Below are 21,719 nucleotides of genomic sequence, written 5' to 3' on the forward strand. Positions count from 1 at the left end.
ACAGAAGTTCCCAGAATCCTCGGGAGAAGGCCATACGCACATGGAGGCCTGATTGGTGGACTAGACTCCACCCTTTCACAAGTTGACAGGAGATTATGTAACTGCCACAGCCTCCAAACCTGGCTTGATGTGTCTCTTGACTTGTGTCCTTTCTGGTTATAATAAATGGGTGACATTACATTATAGGCACTAATCTCTGAGTTCTATGACGGGTTCCATGTAATTACTGAGCCCAGAAGGGTAATAAGACGCTGACACGACTTGGGGTCACTCACTGAAAAAAAGTCTCACTTGATCTAGCGTGCCCGGAGCTGTGTTCTCACTTCACTCCAGTTCACTAGGGTCAGAGAGGGAGTGCCGAGCAAAGAGGCTGGCGATGGGGGAAAGCGAATGAATCCCAGGTCCACTTTCGTGGGAACCGGAATCGTGGTGATCCACGGTGTGGAAGGTGGGATTCTCCCACCTCATCCCTTTACCAGTGCAGTTGACGGTGTAGGGAGACTCCATGGGGAGATACCCCACCCCATCGCTGGTTGCATCGTGTGCTGAGGACAGCCCACAGCCCTGCTCTGGTTCTGAGTTAGATCCACCTGGGTTTGAATCGTAGCCTCGGCACAATTCTTGAAGACGCAGTCTCTTTGTTGCAAATCAGCATGCTGCCTCAGCCTCCTAGATCAGTGTGCATTGATGTGTGGTCCTATGTGAAAGGTCTGAAATGTTCCCAGCTTTAGAAGTTCATAAGTGCCTGCTTACCTTCTTCTGATGTGACTAGAAAAGACTATTCTAGACATCTAGAACTTACCATGCTCTAGAAACCAGGCGTCTGATTTTCTGTGTCTGGGCCAGCTGAAGGAGACCCGAGTCTGGTTGGAGGCACTCCAGAGAGGGCAGGTAGGCAGCTGGGAAGGTGAAAGGACTTTCATGTGATCATGATCTACACCGATTGAGCTGCTTCAGTATGAAAAGTCAATATGCACTTAGAGACTGTGACAGAATCTGTAAAATAATAAAGAATTTGGTTAAGTTAGACAATATTGCCTCATTTGAAAGGAATCATTTCTCAGTAGGGCTGTCTGGGACCTGCAAACAGCAAACATGCTCAGTGTCTAGGCAGAAGGCTGCCAGTTCAAGTCCACCCAAAGACACGTCACCAGAAGGGCCTGGTGATCTGCTTCTGGGAAACATCAGTCATTAAAACTGTGGAATGCCGTTCTCTTTGGACATGCTTGAAGCCCCACGAGTCGGCGCCAGCGCGGCGACCCTGATGGACTGCTTGGGTCTCCAGGTAGCCAGCATACACCCTCACATCGAGAATAGGATCGGTATGCCCGGGACTCTGGCAGGGGCTGGATATAGAAATTACCACACAGGAGAATTTAGTAGTTCCTCAAGGACACGGCCTTGATAGTTTATTTATTTGTAATCGAAAAGTGAATTCTTTAGGGAGCGGCAGCCCGTATTTTGATGTCGTGGACACAACCACGCGGTCCCTGAAACATCCTGGTGCCATGGTCACTGACCCGCAGCCCGGGCGACTAACCTGAATGGATCCCAAGTGACATTTCGCGTCAAAAACTTTTAGTACACATTTCTTCCGGAAGGAAGCGACCGTGGGAGGCCAGAGTGGGTAAGAAGCTCAGGGCCTGCTTGAGATAAATCATATGCAGATACAATATTAAGTAGGGGTCTGACTTAATAGATAAAGGCCTAAAAGCATGATTGAAGGAGCTTGTTTATGAAGAAAATAAAATAGGGTGGCTGGATTTATAGTGAAGCTAATTCCGCTTATGTTTCAGACCCTTCACTGGCAAGACCCCTTCCAAAGCCATACTTCTTTAAGCAGCCCCTCCACCCCTGCAATTGTTTAAGCTTCAGGCCCCACAAATCCTGTCTTTGGCCAGGCTGCATTCACCCGGCTGTGGTGAGCCTCCTGCCAGTGCAGTGCAGTGCTGGTTACCCAGCAAGCCTCCGAGAAACTGCTAGAAATTACTCCCCCTTCCTTATTCCTGAAGGAGCCCTGGTGGTGGAGTAGTTACATTAGACTGCTCACCACAGGTCAGCAGTTCAAAACCACCAGGAGAAAGACAGGGCTTTCCACTCCTGTAAAGAGCGACAGTCTTGGAAGCTCCCAGGGGCGGTTCTGCCCTGCCTTATAAGGTGGCTATGAGTTGGAATGGACTCCGTGTTAGTGGGTTTCGGGTGGAGTTCTTCCTCCTCAGATGCGGGCCTCGCCAACACACTTCTTCCCCCGGAAAAAGAAGCAGTGCATTTTGAACCAGATTGAATGAAATGTAGAGAGCGAGATGCGACCAATACTTTTGCTCTGTCTCCTCTCCTCTCCCAGGCCTGTGCTGTTGGTTTCCTTCTAGACTGGCTGCCGGGCGTGGGAGCAGCCTGCACCCCGCTCTGTACACCCCCCTGCACTGCGGATTCCATTGTGCCCAGCTCCAGGGTGTTGTGTGGATCAGGAGGGGCCTTCATGTTCCTGTGAAGTTTCCATGACTAATTCTGGCAAAGCAACAAGAGCCTTTCTCACGGCAACAAGGCTGCTCTGTCACAGAATAGTGGCAAATGAAGCCAAAATTCCACCTTGGCATAAGCTGGGCGTTTTTTGTTTTATTTTGTTTTTAAAGAAAGTTGGGAAGGAAGAAAGGCTAGAGGGGGTGGGGGAGGATTTTACCTACGCAACTCAAATGAGAGCCGGTGAAGCTGCCAGCTTTATGGCTTTGCACGTAAGCTTCTCCTGCCAAAGCACGTTCTTCCAGAAATTGTTTTACTTCAGAAGACGTAAAGAAGTGATTTTATATGTAGACTGAGTGCTGGCGGGCCCAGAGATGCAAGAAACAATAGCACCCCTCCTGGGGGGTTGCGCATCACTTACTTTTCCCTCCTGTGTTCGCAAAGGATCTTTTTTCAATGGCAAAAATGATTTCTGTCTGCTCAGCACCTTGGATCCAAGACCACACTTTTCCGGCTTTGATGCATAAAGACGCAGACTGGCTTAGTGCAAAGAGGTTTGGAGCTAAAGTCTGGAGAGCGAGGGCCAGCACTCAGCCCTCCGGCTGTGGGCCTCACAGGTTTGTTCAGTCTGGAAGGGCCTCAGAGGTAACACCTGCCAGTCATCTTAAATGGGTTTGAGAACCGAAAAATGATAGTACTAAAACCCCTGTATGAGTTTACAGCACCAGGACTACTTGCAATGATGGACAGTTACTTAGAAAGTGTGTGCCTGATTAAAAAAAAAAAAGTCCAGAATGTTTTCAGTCAAGGTTTTGAGCAAGGGGAATTAACATTATGAAAACAAGCCATCAGACCAACTCCCACCACCACCACCCATCCTCCAACATGGTTTGTTATGCTTAATGAAAACCAGGTGACGGCAAGTCAGGGAGAGGATGTGGAGGATAAAGCTAGGATTTGGATCTTGCTCCATTTGTGAAACATATATTTTGTTAATTTCATCAATATACCCTGATGCCCAAACCTCTTGAACCTACTTCCCTTTTCTCCACCTGCCAGTCATTTCCACCGGGACATTCCGACTTTGATCATGGGTGTATACTTTGATAGTCGGGGATCAGCCTATGTGATATGTTATCTATGTATAGAAGAATTTCCCAGATAGCCTTGCAGCCTAATTCCACCAGTTCTATAGTGGCAAAATAAGCCATTCAAGTTGATTTGCAAGGACTGACTTGTACCCGGTGGCCCCTCCCGGTGACACAGTGTACTCTGTCACGCTCTGTGGGGGAATATCTAGGTCTCTGCAGTCAGGCCTACCGGGGTGTCCTTGCCAATCCGCCCTCAGCTCTGACTAGTTCTGTAGCCTTGGGGTCTCGCAGAGCTTTCCTTAACCCCAGGTTCTCTGTAATTGGTTAAGCAGTCACCCTCAAATCAGCCCCACTCATGGCGACCCCGCATGTGTCAGGGCGGAACTGTGCTTCCCTGGGCTTCCAGTGTCTAGGTTCACCAGGTCTTTCTTCATAGGCTCTTCCAAGCTTTCTATTTGCAGCCAACAATGTTCACCATTTGCACCAGCCAGGGACCCCTGTGGATACCCATAAGGAGCCTCACTGGTTCTTCCTTAAGTAGTTGCTGTACTTAACATCAGAGGAGCCCTGGTGGTGGAGCGATTACACGTTAAGCTGCTTGCTAGCCTCAAGGTCAGCAGTTTGAAACTACAAGCCGCCCTGAGGAAGAAAGATGAGGCTTTCTACTCTCACGGAGGCAGTTTCCATGAGTCAGAATTGACTTGATGGAAGTGAGTTTTTTATATGATATCATTAATACTGGGCCCTAGGTCCTTGTCACCCCCAACCACACTGCTGCCTTAGTGCAAGCAGGAAGTTCACAGTTGGGAAAACCAGAGACACATTCACATTCATCTTGTCATCTGGCTGAATCAAAACCTTCAGTGGCCCCCAACTGCCCATGAGACAAATGGCGAGCCCGCTCAGATCAGGTGGTGAAACTCTCCCCACGTATTACCTGGGCTTCCCTCTACCCCATCTCTCTCTTCTGGCCATGAACCTCCCACCAGGCTGCCAGCTGTGACTCCATGCCCTCCTGTGGAGATGTCTTTCTCCCTCACTCAGAATCAGCCAGCTCCTCAGACCACCTACCACCCCAAGGGATTTACTAAAGGCTGGGGTTGGGGTGGCGTGTACAGACTTACAAGCCCATTCCCATATGGGATGGGTTTAGTGTAGGGTTTTCACTGACACAAAACAGCCAGCCCCCCCTCTGTTGACTTCTGGAATATTCAAGCCGAGGGCAGTCAGTGCTACAACAGTAGGGCACATCCCTGTCCTTCTTTCGCCCTGCCTCTGCTGGGGGCCCCATTCCCTCCCCCTGGAGGCGAGCTGCAGGGGCAGACTGCACTTCTGCATTGCAGCCCTGGGCTCTGTTGAGACAGAGAGAGATTGCCACCTATTGACAGACATGTTACCTGCAAAGAAGAAGGCTCGTGTAACCGGTGGCTCCTGGTCCTTTCTCAGTGATCTTCAAGGGGGAGGGGGGGGAGTCATTAGCGCGGGCAGGCCCCTCGCTCTCTCAGAGCAGGAAAGGCTCTCAGAACGATCATTTCCGTGTTAGAAGGGAAAGGAATAAATGGGGGCACACTACCCCAGTGGGAAAATGGCCTGAAAAGAAACTGCCTGCTGTATGCATTAAGCGCTTCTGGAGCTGTAGGTTAATAATTGGACTGATAACCAAAAAGTCAGTGGTTCAAAGCCACCGGCCACTATGAGGGAGGATGGTGGGGCTTCCGAAAAGATCACAGTCTTGCTCTGAGAACTCTGTGAGGATGTCTCGCTTTGTGCTTGGGAGGGCTCTGAGTTGAAATCAAAGTCTTGCCTAGTGGACCGAGTTACTGTGGACTTAATGTAAGATAGTGTGTAATAAAAGCACTTAGCACGGTGCCGGGCCTTTACAATTGAAGGCGCCATCAATCTGGGTTGGAACCCTCACTGTTAGTTAAGGAAACTCACAGGGGCAGTTCTTCCCTGTCCTGTGGGGTCACTGTGAGTCAGCATCAGCTCCATGGGAGTGAATGAGTGAGTGAGTTTAGGCCACCTACTCAGGACTTGGTGCCGGTCTATGGAGCTGGGCGCCACTATGTCTCAGAATGGAGGCATCTGCCGAGCTTGCTGTGTGTGTGTGTGTGTGTGTGTGTGTGTGTGCGTGTGTGTGTCATGTGACATGCCCACACGGCACAAAGACGCCTCCTCTTAAGAGAATATAATTTTTGCTGTTGAGTCATGTTTTTCTGTATCCTTGATTGGAGGGCTTTTTCATGAGATGGAGTGCCATGGGCCCCTTATCTGAGATTCTTCACTGGTCAGCCACCGGCTTTTCTCTCCCTCTTCAGGGTGGCTTTACGTTCCTGGACCCAGCTTCCACCGAGGCTGGAGACCAGACTTGATCCCTGTTTAGCAAACTACAGTTCAGTTCCCCAGCCTGCTGGGAATTACTTCCTCTTTCCTTCCCTGCCTGCCAGCTTTATTGAATTCGCCTTAGCAACATCCAAAAAAAAAAGAAAGAAAGAATTGGTTTAGCAACAGCGTGTGAACCAATGAAATGTGAACATGGGGAAGGTTTCTAAACCAATAGGAGCCCAGCGGAACAGGCACGTTGGCGTATTAGAGAAAAAAATAGCCCAGAGTTGGCCAGACAGCCTCCAGGTGGCAGCAGCAGACAAACTGTATTGGGCACTTTACTTTTTTCTCTTTTCCTTTTTTTTTTAAAGCTATTCCTGCGTATAAAAACATTTGGTGATTCTAAGAATTGCACTGGTACAAGCTTTGTGAGTCATACAAGGGTCTCTGTATGACATGGCCTGGAGCGTGAAATCTTAGACTACAGATCATGAGGTCATCAGTTCAAGTCCATAAGCCGCTCCTTGGGAGAAAGATGGGGCTATCTGCTCCCCTAAAGATTTCCAGCCTCGGAACCCAACATAGGGATGCCATGAGTCCAATCAACAGATGCCAGTGTGTCAGGTGCGCTGACTGCTGCCATCAAGTCACTGCTGACTCCTAGGACCCCTTGTGGGTTTCCGAGACTGTAACTGCTTTCAGGAGTAGAAAGCCCAGTCTGCTGGTAGTTTTGAACTGTCGACCATGTGGATCGCAGCCCAATGCACAGTCACTCTCCCACCAGGGCTCCTGTAGGTTAGGCCTCACAGCCAGCCCATCATCTTGACTCCTGCCATTTTTGTTTAGTTCTGGCCAGTACTGGCCCCGTAACTGCATGACCAGCAGTGTATGGGGTGGGAAAGGTGTGTTTGGGGTTCTCCTTTTACCACTATGAGTGCTGGGCTGCCTTTCTGCCCCCTGTTAATCTGAGGGCAGGAAGGTGTCACCTACAGATGAGTGTCCATGGATACCCCATTTTCAGGGAGTGTATACAAAGCTCTTCTTTGCTCCGTCAGTTCTGCCACGGACATCTGAGCAGGAGGAGTGTGAAGGGTGTTTATTCTTTATCACTTCATTTGTTTCTCTTTCTCTTAAAGCCAGGGGCTTCAATGTGGAGCGAAGCTGCATGGGAGCTCCGTAAATAGTAGGAGGTCCATGTGTTCAGTGGTTTCGCCGATACGGCCTTGGAGACCACCCAGTGAGGTTTGGGTCTTTCAGATAGCAAATGTTTCTGTTTCTGCCTGCCATCCTCTCGCTCCCCGTTACAGTCAGTTCAGGCATCGTCACTTCTGAAAGCCTCATCTGGTTCTCGCCCTCCTGCTCCCTGCCAGCTCCGGGTGCTCCCCTTGTTGCACTTTCATATTGCTTTCTTTTTTTAAAAATAAATCTTTTTATTGGGGCTCGTAAAGCTCTTATCACAATCCGTACATACATCAATTGAGCAAAGCACCCTTATACATTCGTTGCACTCGTCATTCTCATAATTCACCTTCCACTTGGGTTCCTGGAATCAGCTCGGTTTCCCTTTTTTTTTTCCTGCTCCACCCCCCCCCCCCAATATTGCTTTCTAAATAGCTGCTGTGGTTTCCTCTGAGAGTCCTCCTGCGTCTGGAAGGTAGGAACTAGGCAGGCCTTTATATCCCCTGGCCTTAGCGCCGTGTTGGCACATGCTGGGTCCTCAAAAATCACTCTCGAAAGACAGGAGATGGAAGTCCTACTCTACCAGAAACCGTCTTAGTGATTCCGAGTTACCTGGGCCCCGGCCTGAGCCAGAGCAGCGCTGGGGGGTATGGTTCTGCCGCTTTCCGACCATGCGACACCTTGAGCGCTCCACCACTGACTCATCCGCTCCTGATGGGCTCGTGTCAGTCACAAGATTTCCTTTGTGGTTTTATGTTCCAGGAGGAGCTAAGGAGCAAATCCAAGATCTGCGCCAATGTGTTCTGTGGAGCTGGCCGGGAGTGTGCGGTCACCGAGAAGGGAGAGCCCACCTGCCTCTGCATTGAGGTGAGTGAGCCCTGAGGACCCCGGCAAAGGCCAATGCGAAAGGCCACCTGGCTGGAACCATCAGTCAGCAGGGCAGTGCCAACAAGTTCAGCCTCTTTATATACATGCACACTTTCTTTTAGCGGAAAGATGTGGAATTTTTGTCGCTGGCGTTGAAAGAGCAGATGTGAATGCAGAGATGCTTTTTTTTTTAATAGCTTTTTAGATTGCTTCATTCCAAAATTAACACATGCATTTTGTTAGTCAAAGGAGCCTTGGCAGTGATGTTGAGTAAGCATTGGGCTGCTATCCACGGGGTCGGTGGTTCAAATCTACCAACTTCTCCGAGGGAGAGAGATGAGGCTGTCTGCTGTGGAGATTTACATCCTCCAAACCCCTACCTAGGGTCTCTCTGAGTCAGCAGTGGTTTGGGGCTTCAGGGTATAGCAATCCAGTCGTGTAGACGTTTGTAAGGATAAGGTAATAATAGTCCCCAATAATAGTCCAGTCCCATTAGTGTGTGGTAACCAGGACTGGCAGCTCGGTGTGTATGGCGCCACATATGTATTTCTTTTGTTTCTATGCCCATAGCAACATAGGGGATTCCCTCCTACTTCAGACAAAACATATGGCCGTAAGAGACACCGAGAACTTGAATCTGCCACTCATTAAATATCATGATCAAGCACCCAGGTCAGCATCTGTAGTTCTGGCTTATTTTTTTTCACCACTGACTGCATAGTTAGAAATAGGAAAGGACCGTTTGCTCAGCCGTTTTCCTACAGATGAACAGTCTGTTTGTTTTACTGATTTTTTTAAAGCATGATAAACAATAATGATCTTGGGCAAAATCTCCTTTTGGGTGTGCTGCTTTTATTTCTGTGGGATGGACTACCTCAAGTGGGCTTGGAAAATCAGAGGAATCACACATTTTCATGGAATGCGGGTTTTATAGGCTCTCTGGTTTTGTGCATTCTTTTTTTCCCCCCTCCTTAATGGCATTTAAAAGAAAAAGTGACCCTTTGAGAAATAATCTTATTTGCCTTTCCTATTTTGTAGGGAGGATTCTTGTCAGTTCGCATGAGTCCACAGCACCCTGGACATACCTATTTATGTATTTTTGTTGTGTTTCTCTGCAAATAAATGGATTCACCGTAGTCCCCAAGTTCAGGATCCGGAAGCTTTGACCCAGAAAGCAAGCCTCTGCCCTCAGCCCTGAGAACCCCGGGTCTTGTTCCAGATGCCACTTGCTTGGGGGACGCCTGGTGGGTGTGGGGGAGCTCTGTGTGATGACCTGGAGGCTCGTCCGTGATGGGTCAGTGAGCGCCAAGGCGGGTCCTCTTGGTCACACACTAGTCAGAGGAGTTGGAGTTAACTCATTCCTACCAGATGCTTTGAAGACAGAGACCAGGCTTGGTTTTACTCAGCACCCGGCACATCGTAGACATGCCTGCATGAATGCCGAACACGTGACTAACGACACTTGTCTTTGTGGGCTGGGGTCTTCTGTCTGTAGATCGGAAACCCCACCAGTCTGGTGCTCCGTGTTTCTGGTCGCTCCCTCTATCTGCCCCTCTGAGCAACTGACTGCCCCTCCCCCTCTTTAAACACAACTAACGTCCAAGCAAACTGAACTTGCCTGTGACCTTGGCACTTTACATATTGCCGCGGGGGAATCTAGATGCCAAATGAACTTTATTCCAGTTCCCTGATGATAATGATTCGTTGTGCTGTTTCACAAGGAGCCATGCTCCAAGCGCCCCCCTCCTTCCCCTCTCCCCAGCCTCACAAAAGGAGTTGTGAAATGAGGCCAGAAGCAAAGTGGTTCCCTGAATGCTCAACAGAACAAGAGAGCAAAGAAGCTTATAGTCAGGGCCCAGAAGCTTTGCAGTGAGTGTAGCTGCCTTTCAGTCTCTCCTCCTTCCCAACACTCAGTCTGGCCATTGGCCATCAGAAGGTGGGGATGTTAAAGACTCTCTAGGTCATCCCAAAGACATGGAGTGACTCTTTCCTAAGTGACATGGAGAGAGGATTCAAATTCCTGACACCCAGTGTTTGTGCTGTATGAAAGGTGTATTTCTTCACAGAGGAGAGGAGATGACCCTGTACTGGACCCGCCCAGAGTTCTGGGTCTGGGAGGTGATAAGGAGCCTGTGGCCACAAGAGGGTGGTGGCATCACTGATGGCCCAAGTTGAGGCTCGCTGTCCCCTGATGGGGCCAGAGGGTCCATATCTGCCAGTGGACAGTCTCCTTACAAGTGGCTCTGTGTGTCAGTGTGTGTGTACACGTGTGTCGGCTTCTGTGACATGGCACACACACCTTTGTGGGTCTGTTTCAGCAATGCAAGCCGCACAAGAGACCTGTGTGTGGCAGCAACGGCAAGACCTACCTCAACCACTGTGAGTTGCACCGAGACGCCTGCCTCACTGGATCCAAGATCCAGGTTGATTACGATGGCCACTGCAAAGGTAAAGGCAGGCTCCCCGGCCGCATCCATAGCCCAGCCCCAGAGAGCCAGGGCGCAGTGTGACCTGACTTCCCAGAGTCCTTTCCTCCCCGATTCCAGCTGCCCAAAGCCATGGGCACAGTCCCAGTGCTTGGAGATGCTTTCTCCTGGAGCTCGTGAACCTGCTGGGCTAGTTCGGTGGGGGGGCAGAAACCTCTGCGGCTGGATAGCAGATAGGGCAACCCCATCTACAATGATGAGGAGGTCCTTCAAGAAGTCCGCATCTCTTAAAGTTCTCTTGGCACTGGTAGGCAGGAGCCCTGGTGGCATGCAGTGGATTACGTGTGGGACTGCTCACTGCATGGTCAGCAGTTTGAACCCGCCAGTCACTACAGGAAAAACGTGACGCTATCTACTCTTGTTTAAAGATGTACAATCTGGAAGCCCACTGTGCATGGGGTAGTTCAACTCCACCCTTTACGGTTGCTAAGATGGAATCCACTAGATGGCAGTGAGTTCGGTTTGGGTTTGGCCCCAGTAGTATTAGGTTGTCCTCTTTTTTTACACTCAAACCACTGCCATTAGAGAGGGAAAGGCTCTCACACTGACCCTGCCCCCTGAGCCAATGCTGCTAAGTAGACACAGCCCCTGCCAAGTCCCGCCTACCCAGCCCTCTCAACCTTGAACTAGCCTGGAGAAAACAGGTTTCCCAGGTGTGGGTCTCCCTGGGTTCCCCTGTCCATAGCGATCCACCTATGCCTTGACAACGCCCCAGTGGCGACCCCGCAACACAACCAGAAAGGTATGGGCTAGGAAGGAAACTCGGTGCCCACCAAGTGTCAAACTCAGTTGGAAAGAAAAGACCCCATCCTTCAGCCCTGGGAGAGGGAGACCACTTCAAAACAAAATGGTGATAAGAGTACAATGCCCCCACCTTTGTGGGGGGCTGTTTTCATCCTAATAGCTTACAGAAATTTCCTTTTTTTCGTGTGCATGACCTTTGTCTCCATTTGTCTTGCAGAGAAGAAACATGTAAGCCCATCTGCCAGCCCAGGTGAGTACCCTTTTCATCCCCGCCAAGAACATTGTGCCTCATAGGAATTCCTTCTCCTGTAGCAAGCAGCTGGTTGGCTCAGAATGTTTAAGGTTGCCTTCCCACTTTTGCAGCGTAGAAACTGAACCCTGGGGACAGGAAAACCACAGAGACACAAAACCTGTGAGACACACCGGTGTCCTGCACTAGCAATTGAATGAGGGGCCACAAGGAATTCTTGGGAATGCCAATAAGACCGCTTCCATGCCTGTTAATAAAAGGGGACTTTCAAACGTTCTGAAAAACTTCCATCATTAAAAAAAAATCATTTTATTGGGGGCTCTTACAGCTCTTATAACAGTCTGTACATCACTTATATCAAATATTGGTACATATGTTGCCATCATCATTTCTAAAACATTTCCTTCTTAAAAGCAGTATTAGCTCCTCATTTCCCCCCTCTCTCCCCCAAAATTTCCATCTTAATGGTCATCCCTGACCCATGAACTCTTTGAAGCCCCCACATCCAAGTTTTACATTTAATCATGGTTGATCATCACAGACCCCTTGAACATAATATCTTTCTCCTGCATCTTCACACCAACCTTATGAGGTGCATCTTACAGAGCAGCGGTTCTCAACTTGTGGGTCGCAAGGGTTGCCTGATTCATAACAGTAGCAAAATGACAGTTTTGAAGTAGCAGCGAAGATCATTTTATGGTTGAGGGGTCTCTACACCATGAGGAACTGTACCGAAGGGTCACGGCATTGGGAAGGCTGAGAACCACTGCTCTAGATGAAGACGTTGAGGTGCCTAGGGGATCAGGTGGGTGTCCTCAGGTCACACAGCCAGCTGGGGGGCGGGGGTCGAGTAGGGAAGAAGAGCCAGGTTTCATTCTCCCGGCCCTTGGCCTTTTCTCCATCCCAGCATTCTCTTCCCCACGGCTCTTGGGGCCTTCACTTCCCACCCATTATTTCCACAACATATCCGATGCCATCTGGAGCAGGCCTGCGACATGGCGCTTCACTGGCCTCGCTCCCTGGTTTTTCATCATAGAGACTGGGTGGGTGCGGTGTAAAACTTCCTGGGGGAGAGAGTTTTGATACAAACCCATCTGGTGAGAGGGCAAGAAGTGCTCGGTACAACGAATTGCAGTGATCATCTCTGCTGGCGCATCGTGTCAGCTTCCCTCCACCCCCCTGCTCCCCAAAGGGAGTGACATGGCCTCCACGTAGAGAGAGGTGCTGGGGACAGCCCTTTGTGGACTGTGTGACCCGGGCTTACACCTCTGCCATGTGTGACAGCCTCGTCCACCTGGGAGTGCAACAGTCCTCCCCCCATCCCGTGCATCGTGATCCGGGTCCCGGGGGCCCCCCCCCACTTAGCGCTCCCTCCTGTCTCCTGCAGTGGTTTGCTACCAGTCGAACCGCGATGAGCTCCGGCAGCGCCTCATCCACTGGCTGGAAGCGGAGATCATTCCAGACGGCTGGTTCTCCAAAGGCAGCAACTACAGTGAAATTCTAGACAAGTACTTCAAGGTAATCCAGAGCCCGGGAGCAAGATGCTTCAGCCCCAGGAGAAGGGAGGGGAGCTCCCATCTGCCCTTGCCTGGCCACGTCTTCCTGAGCAGGGGGGCACACCAACGTGCGTGTGCACAGGGGCCCTGCTCCTTTCCTGAGCGTACGTCAAGTCCCTGCGAGAGCCCCCTTCCACCCGGAGTTCAGGGGTACCATGTTTCCCAGCTCAGCCCCCTGGGCCGCTCCCTTTGAGCAGCAAACACCACGAGGGCTGTGGAGAACTCATCAGTGGGAAATGTGGCTGAGGTGCCAACACCGATCCCCCCGCCCTCATGATGCTGGATACCCATGCAGAATACCTTGTGTTCTCACCGGGCCCCAGCCCCCAGCAGCTGTTGAGGGTATTTCTCTGCCAATGAGTTGCCGGTTCCTGGACCCGCAGAGCGCCCCTGCGTCTGAGAAGAGTCCCTGGCCTGGCAGAGGTTCCCCAAGGACCTTGTCAATGCTGTTCCCCTTCTTCACGTTTTATTGAAGAGACTGTCCCCAGTGGGGATTTAGCCATGGTTGGGGTCACCCTGACAGACCCTGTAAGAGAGTTGTTGAAAGGAGCCGGGAAGGGGGTTCCCTCCAGCCTATTGACGAGACCTCACACACCCTCACACTGCCATCACACCCATGCCCACGACCTACCCAGGGATGGGCATTGCGTGGGGACACCCACCACCCTCGGGGATGCATGGGCCACCAGAGATGCAGCCACCCGGCAGAGGTACGGACACATGGACCACACACCACGTACCTGCCCACGAGGAGTTAGACAGAGACACGCACAAGCCATACACCGAGATTACCCAACACATTCAGATGCATTTAGCATTTAGGCGCCTCAGGCATCCGAGTTCTCAGGTAAATACAAAAACCCCACCCCATCCTTTTACACACAAGGCAAAAATCTCCAGGTAGGTGCCCTTGGATCCTCACCCCAGAACATACACACCCTCACAGTCTTCTGGTGCCTGCCCAGCAGGGAAGCACCGTTTAGGGTTGCAGTCAAATTCGGTCAGGTGAGGCTTGGCGTGCGCTGTGTGGAGATGGAGATGTCTCATATCTTAAGGCCACAAGTCACATCTCAGGAGCCACATTTGGGGATGTCCCTGTGTGGAGGGGAGAGCTCAGTCCTTCTTTGCCTCCCGCCTCCCCTATTGCCTCATTACAGGAAGCTCCTCGCAGGGGCAGTTCCCCTTAGACAAAAGCAAACAAACTGACAAAAAACTGAACCGCACCTGTGGGACCTGCGGGACCTGCGGGCAGTGGCCACACACTCTCTCTCTCTGAGGAGGGAGCGCTGCTTGTCCGGGCACTCTACCGCAGGGAGAACTGACACCTACGGTCAGTGCCCCATGCTCACGGTCTCCCACCTGGAAACGGCGAGCCCCTGAGAACACAGCTTTTCTCCAGGGCCTTTCCCTCCTGGCTGGGGAAGCTTGTTCGAGATTGGCACACACCCCCGGGCCCTTCCAGGACTCTCTGGGGCATCTTCTGGGAGAAAAAGAGGGAGTTTTACTCTCTACTCAGATGGTTCTCAGAGGCCTATGCGATGCTATCTTCAAAGGACTCCCGCTGCCGCCCTGTGTAGCAGCTGCCCGCCAAGCTGGATCGGATGTCTCAGAGGCTGTTTCAGAGCCAGGGCCTGCTCTCTAGGCTGGCTGGCGGTTTCCTACACCAGGTGACCAGAACCTGTAGACAGTCGGCCAATCTGACTCCTCCTGAACCAGTGACTCAGTCTTTGCTTCTTGGACGACCGCAGGCCAGGGTGAAGACGCAAAGGCCCTGCCCTTTCAGGACCCTGTGCCCCCCCCTCTCTGTCTCTCTCTCTCTCTCTCTCACACACACACACACACACACACACACACACTGTGACTCCTGCTGGCACCATCCTGGCGTCCAGGGCTGAAGTGGGAGCCGGCAGCCTTCTTTGCTCCGCTACCTGATTTTATACCCTGCCCTCCCAGCTGCTGTGGGTACTGGAGCCCAACCGCCTGTCCCATCACAACAGTCTTTAAATACACAACAAGGAATCCCCAGCATTGGCCACTTGACATATCTTTCTGCCTTTCCACAATGATGGAGAGGAAGTTTTATCTCAAATGTGGAGGTGGGGAATACAGGCATATACTAAGCCTCTCTCGCAGGCTGGGTATTTCGAGGCCAAATGCATGAGGCTGGCTTTAGGACCCAACATCATGACCCCATAGACAGGTGGGCCCACCAGGCATTTTAAATAGCCTGAAATGTGGCCTCCCCCCCACATGAAGATCTGACCTGGGATGAGTGTCCAGGCCACTGGGACCGCTCATGGGTCCCTGGCTGTCCTGGATTCTGGCTGCAGGGAGTGGGGAGCAGGAGCTAACAGGCTCTCACAAAAAGCCGCACTGCCTTTTGAGAGTAGCGTGGGCCATAGAGATCAGGGAAGGTTGGGGCCTGCCGGTGCCCTCTGGCCGCCAGTTCACACTGCCCTTCCCTGCATGCTTTTTGTCAGGTCTATAAAGATTACTCCAGTCTGGCCGGCACATGTGACATGTGGACTTAGGAAAGTCCTGCACTCCTGACACCGACACCTGACCAAACTTCTTGTGACTTCTCTGTTAATTATTCGAGGCCTTGAAAGGCAAACCCTAGGGGAAGCTTCAGTAGGGTGAGTGGATGCGTAGGGAATAGAACACACCTGAGACTTCTAGGAATAAGGACAAGCGTGATAAACGGGCCCTAAGCAAAGGCCTAGATGGTTATTCTATAAACACCTGTCACTTTACCCGCATAGGGACCTTGGTGACATAGGGGTTACATGTTGGACTGCTATCAGCAAGGTTAGTAGTTGAAAGCCATTAACTGCTCGTCAGGAGAAGGGCAGGGCTTTCTGCTCCTGTACGGAGTGACAGTCTCAGAAACTCAGAGGGGGCAGTTCTCCCCTGTCCTAGGGAGTCGCTGCAAATTGGACATCCACTCGATAGCAGTGAGTTTGCTTTCTTTTCTGCTGTTGTGTAGCCCACATAGAATGATGAGAGCGAGTTACACTCGAGATTTGATGGTCCTGAAAGGAAGGCGCATCAAGAGTTAACACCTTTAGAAACCTGGACCACTTTGCTTCCAGAAGCCTCTGCACTTTCCTGGGGCATCTCCCGAGACATCCGTGTGAGAAGGAAAGTGTTCATAAATGCCACTGGCACTATTGAGTAAGCATCCAACCTGGAATTAGATCAGAGCGTTGAAAGGAACACCCTCCTCCTGCAGTCAGGGCCTGGGCACCTGGAACCGACGCAGGTAGCTGACATCCCCGTTTCTCATCTTGCCTAAGCGAGAACAATACCTGAGCTTGCTGCCCTTTCACCTTACACCCGTGGGATGTCATCCTGGCCATCGGGGACAGCCTGTACTGGACAGTCAAGGACCCGTGCGCACATCGGCTGTGGGCCCTCTGCAACCTCCGCCTGCTAGTTAATGATTTGGGGGCATTCGTTTATGATTTCTCAATGTCACGGTCAGTGGGAGGTCACGGGGTGAAAGGGAAGCTTTGAGGGCAAGGCAGGGAGGCTGGGCGCCACGCAGCAAGACCTGGTCCAGTGATCCCCAAAGGGAGCAACGAGGGTCACCTGCATCTTTGCTTCGGAGGAGCTTGTCAGAAACATGCGCCCTGGGTTCCACCACAGAGTCTTCATCCCAGCTTTAGATTCTGCTCTTGCTTGCTCGTCAGAATTTGAAAGCAAGGCTGGTCTGAATCCAGAAGCAAAGGGGGTGAGGATGTCTGCAGGAGAGGATCCAGGCCACAGGCTGGTTGGGCAGCTGAGGCCTCTGCAGGCCGCCTTCCTGGGCAGGGTCTAGATTTGAAAGGAACTCAGTCGTCTCTGCCCAGGCACTTCCACTCTTGCCTTGGGGTACAAGCACTCTCCAGATCCCCCAGTGTTAGTCCAGGGAGACTAGAGAAACAAATTCATAGACACTCAAACGTGTATAGGAAAGAGCTTTATGTACAAGAGCAATTTAATATGGAGTAAACATCCCAGTCCAGATCAAGTCCATAAGTCCAATATTAGCCCACATGTCCAATTCCAATATATAAAGTTCTCTTCAGACTCATGAAACACATGCAATGATGCCGAATGCAGAAAGATCACAGACCAGTGGGTGGGAAGTCTTGTGGATCCAGTGGCAGGGGTCTCCACGTGGCCCCTCCAGCTCCCAGGGCTCTGGCTGCCTCAGAGTTAGCTTCATGTGGCTTCTCGTCAGAAATGTCTCACAGGAAGTGAGCATGTGTCCCACCTCAATTAAGTTATTTTTTTGTCTTAGCCCCTCCAAATGATGAGTTCATCAAGCTGCCAGCTGATTGACAGGCTAAATTCCACCCCTTCACTCTTAATCCTATCAAATTGACAACAGATTATGTAACTACCACACCAAGGGCTTCATGCCTTCTTGCTGTAGTTCTCTCTGGCCAGTCTAGGGCAGGCTTGGACTCTAAGGAGAGAGCGTGGGGGACCTGAGATGATTGAGGGGAAAAAGGGTGATGGAACTGGGGTCTTATAAAACCTTGTTCCTGAAAGATCTCTTCATCCCCTTTCTAGAACTTTGATAATGGTGATGCTCGCTTGGACTCCAATGAGTTCCTGAAATTTGTGGAACAGAATGAAACCGCTGTCAACATTACCACCTATTCCGACCAAGAGACCAACAAGCTGCTGAGGTGAGCGGGCCCCAGGTCAGGAGTGGCTGAAGAGGGGAAGGCTGTGTAGGAGAGGGAATCTGAACCCTTTCTACCCACGGAAGAACCACCAGTGCCTCTATGATAAAAATCAGAACAGTGATTCTGCCCTGTGTTCTTGTGTTCATATTTGAGATAATATCTTCAACACCATTATCTGATGACATAATTATTGTTTGGGGCCAAGTCTTACAATGAATAGAAAGAAAGTCATTTTCAGACAAATTAACCAGGTCACAGCTAAGTAAAGTTAAATAAGCTCCTAAGTATTAGTAATAGGATACTTTTTTCAAAGATTAGATTCACATATTATTTAACTAGGTCTAACTTAGCTTTAGTTCTGATGGTGAAGGCGATCAGTGCTATTTTGTAGAGAGATCCCTTGATTGTTAGGAATGTGAGTAGAGCTCTCACATGTCCTGGTGTGTGAGTCAGGGTAGACTAGAGAAACAAAATTCATAGACACTCCTGTGTACAAGAAAGAGCTTTATATAAAGCGTAATTGTATATTGAGAAAACAGCCCAGCCCAGTCCAGATAAAGTCCAGAGTCCTATATTAGCCCATATGTCCGATACCAATTTATAAATTCCTCTTCAGACTCACAAAACAAATGCAATGATCCCGAATGCAGGAAGGTCACATGCCAGCGGGTGGAAAGTCTTGCAGATCCAGTGGCAGTGGAAGCATCTCAGCACTGGCAGGGGCTCCACATGGCTTCTCCTGCTCCAGGGCACTGGTATAGCTCCGTGTGTCTTGTGAACAGGAATGTCTCACAGTGTGTGTGCCCAGCCTCCAGCAAGCTGTTTATCGTCTTAGTGCCTCCAAATGGGGTCATCAAGCTGCTACCTGAGTGACAAGCTAACTTCCACCCCTTCACTCTTAATAGTCTCAAACTGACACCAGATTATGTAGCTACCACAACTGCTATTATTCCAGAATGATTCTTTATAGCTGTTAGGAAACTGCTGGTGTGGTTCTAGCACATGAGTGAGAATTGAAAGTCGGAAAAGCGCCACTTTTGTTTAAAAGAACAAAGCCCACAGCCGACCTTCTATGAGGATTTTAAAATTACAATAATGAAATACAGATAAAAACAAAAAGCATTTCATCAATTTCTACATGTACATCTAGTGACTTGGCTTAGCTTTTCAAGTGAAAATGTGACCATCGAACCTTTTTTTCCAAATCATTGGGTCAAAAGATTCTAATAATAGTCCATGGCGTTGAAGTTGTCAGTCTGCAAATCCTTCCTGTTTTCAGAGCCTCGCATCACTGAAATGTGCGTGTTTTCTTTGACAGTTGCCTTGTTTGGCTGCCATGCCTTCCCTGTGAGGGGGACTCTTGGCCCCTGTCACAGGGGAGCGACCTGGCTTCCAGAGGTTGACTCGCTAACTCAAGGCCATTGGGTAGTCAGTGATGGACCAGCGCTCAAACCCAGGGTGGCGTGATGGAGCTGGGGGTGTACAGAACTCGTCTGAAGACCCCACGTCTGGAAGAGCAATCATGTGACTCTTCAAATTCCATATTTCTTTCTTGCTGGTCATTCCTGTCTTCTCTTTTGGTTTTCTTACTTGACACCTTGACCCCAGAGAAAGACAATTGCTCGGGAAAGGTGTGCAGGTGGAGAAAATACTTGTCCGCCAGAATGTGCAAAGTCGTTCAGGACACTTTTTGTCTTGGGAGGAACCTTTGGACAGTTACGGTGATCCGGCATGGGTCTCAGCAAACTGCACATTGGATGTGTACGGTGGACAAGATGACCATGGTAGTGGGCGGCTGGGTAGAAGTGCCAGCCACCTTTTGGCTCCCTGGGGGCTCCGTGGGGCATAGCAGTTGGCATTGGGCTGCTAACCCCAGGAGAGAGACGGGGGCTCTCGCCTCTCGTAAAGAATTACAGGCTCAGAGACTCACAGGGCACTAATACCCTGTCCCATAGTGTCGCTGTGAGTTGGGTGTGGCTCAGTGACAGTGAGTCTGTTTTGATTTTTGACTTCCTCCAAAGGCCCCAGGGGTCATGTGAGAGTAAGCACATCCTGATGTTGCATTCCTTTGGCTTATGGATGGGGCGGAGGACTGGCTGACCCGCTTCTCCTGTTTCGTTTCAGAGGACTCTGCGCTGATGCACTCATTGAACTGTCAGATGAAGATGCTGATGGGAAACTCGGCTTCCAAGAGTTCCTGCGGTGCCTCAACCCCTCTTTCAACCCTCCAGCCAAGAGTACGCTCCCCTCGCCTTACCTGGAGAACCAGAGAATTATAGACCCTCATGTCCACAGTACAGCTAGACTCCATCAATCTTTGGGTTGGCCGTGAGGTTTGTTCACCTCTAACACCTTTGAAAGATAGGCAGGTCTTGTCGAGGAAAAGGGTAAGGGGCGCAAACACTAACACAGATGCTTTGCCCCACGTTCACAACTAAAACGTACCCCTCCCCACACACCCACACTTTCTTTCTGGTCCCCATAGAGTGTGCCCTGGAAGATGAGAGCTACGCAGATGGAGCCGAGACCGAGGTGGACTGTAACCGCTGTGTCTGCGCCTGTGGAAACTGGGTCTGCACAGCCATGACCTGTGACGGTGAGCTGTGCCTTGGGGAGAAAGACAGAGCGCTTCCTGCACGGAATCACCGCCGTGTGAGAAAGAAGGCTGGGAATGTTGCCGAATCTGTAGTGGCTGCGAGGGAGGAGGCCTACAGTTCGTGACGGGCTCAAACTTGCAAGGGCAAAGCTCACTGGGCAGCCCTGCGGGCAACGCACTTAACCTAGACACCTTAAGAGCAGAAATCTTCCCAAAGGCGTGGCATGAAAGAAGACTGAGTGCTGGGGCAGCAGTCAGTATTGATCAGGGATTGAACCGATGGTGTGGTGGAGGTCCGGGAGTCGTCGTGGTGGAGGCAGGGTGGTGATAAGCAAGCAGCACTGATTTAGTGCCGAGGGTTGTGGGCACTCTCCTATAAACCCACATGATCATTATGACACCTTAGGAAACATTGTATGTCAAAGACTCGGGTGGTTGGCAGACAAAATTGACAACTCCATGCACCTCCGAACACTGCAGAAAAAGGAAAGATGTTCTTAAATGAATAAAGAGAACTGGGTAGTCCTAAAACTAAAGAAAGTCAAGATTTGGGTGGAGTGGATTAGGAAGACAGGTGTGACCAGCACAGAAGCTGAAGGGCATGTTGAGGCCTCTGGGCTTCCATCAGGCTATTGAAGCCACAGTGATGCCAAAGATGATGAGGGATTCTTAAATCAAAGCCAAGACTCTGCCTAAGAACCAAGAGCCATTCAGACTGGAAACAAGAAAGAGAAGGTGTTGAAGCCAGGTGCGGGATGGAGGATTCCATTGAGTTTGGCAGGGGGTCCATTGAAAGGAATCAGGCCTCACATTGACCTCCAGAGGATGACCTTCCATTTATATTTTACAAAGTCAAGAAAGAAAAAACCGGTAACGAGGATCATGTTCAAAGGTCAAGTGAGGTGATCACTAGGAAACAAAGATCCAGAACCCAGGAGGAGATTCCTCTAAGCAAAAGGCCCAGGAACAGGCAGCACCAGGAGTCTATCTGAAACCCAGCACTAGCCAGGGGCTTGCTGGTCCCCAACTGCATGACTGTTGTCAACGTGGGGATGAACAAGGATAACCTAATGCCAGAGACTCACAAAAAAGCAGAAAGACATTGTTTGTGGTGGAGCACAACAGAACTACCGTACATACTCGAGTATCAGCCGACTCGAATATCAGCCGAGGCACCTAATCTTAACCACAGAAATGGCATTAAAAATGTGCTGGGAAACTCGGCTCATACACAAGTATATACGGTAAAGATCGCCCACACTGCACCATCTTCACGGTTGTTCTTAGTGCTGAGCCCACGGTGGCAGTCACTGTGTCAGTCTATCTTCTTGAGGGCCTTCCTCGTTTTGCTGCTTCTCCGCTTTACCGAGCATCATGTCTTTCTTACAGGACTGATCTCTCCTGCTAACATGTCCGAAGTACACGAGATCAAGTCTCAACATCCTTGTCTCTAAGGCACTTCCGGCTCTACTTCTTCAAAGACAGA

The 21,719-nt window shown here is 50.5% G+C and overlaps 1 protein-coding gene across 2 annotated transcripts in view; it reads left to right on the top strand.

Moving 5' to 3' along the window:
* The window catches only part of FSTL1 (follistatin like 1), a 72,376-nt gene that overhangs the window by 41,859 nt on the left and 8,798 nt on the right, over positions 1 to 21,719 (top strand). For both annotated transcript variants that reach the window (XM_075556358.1, XM_075556357.1), the window contains exons 3-9: positions 7,818 to 7,922; positions 10,241 to 10,370; positions 11,370 to 11,402; positions 12,790 to 12,920; positions 17,519 to 17,637; positions 19,762 to 19,874; positions 20,123 to 20,233. In XM_075556358.1, coding sequence (XP_075412473.1) covers positions 7,818 to 7,922; positions 10,241 to 10,370; positions 11,370 to 11,402; positions 12,790 to 12,920; positions 17,519 to 17,637; positions 19,762 to 19,874; positions 20,123 to 20,233 — 742 coding nt within the window. The remainder of the gene's footprint in view (positions 1 to 7,817; positions 7,923 to 10,240; positions 10,371 to 11,369; positions 11,403 to 12,789; positions 12,921 to 17,518; positions 17,638 to 19,761; positions 19,875 to 20,122; positions 20,234 to 21,719) is intronic.

This window comes from Tenrec ecaudatus, chromosome 8 (genome assembly GCF_050624435.1).
Source record: "Tenrec ecaudatus isolate mTenEca1 chromosome 8, mTenEca1.hap1, whole genome shotgun sequence".
Taxonomy (NCBI): Eukaryota; Metazoa; Chordata; class Mammalia; order Afrosoricida; family Tenrecidae; genus Tenrec; species Tenrec ecaudatus.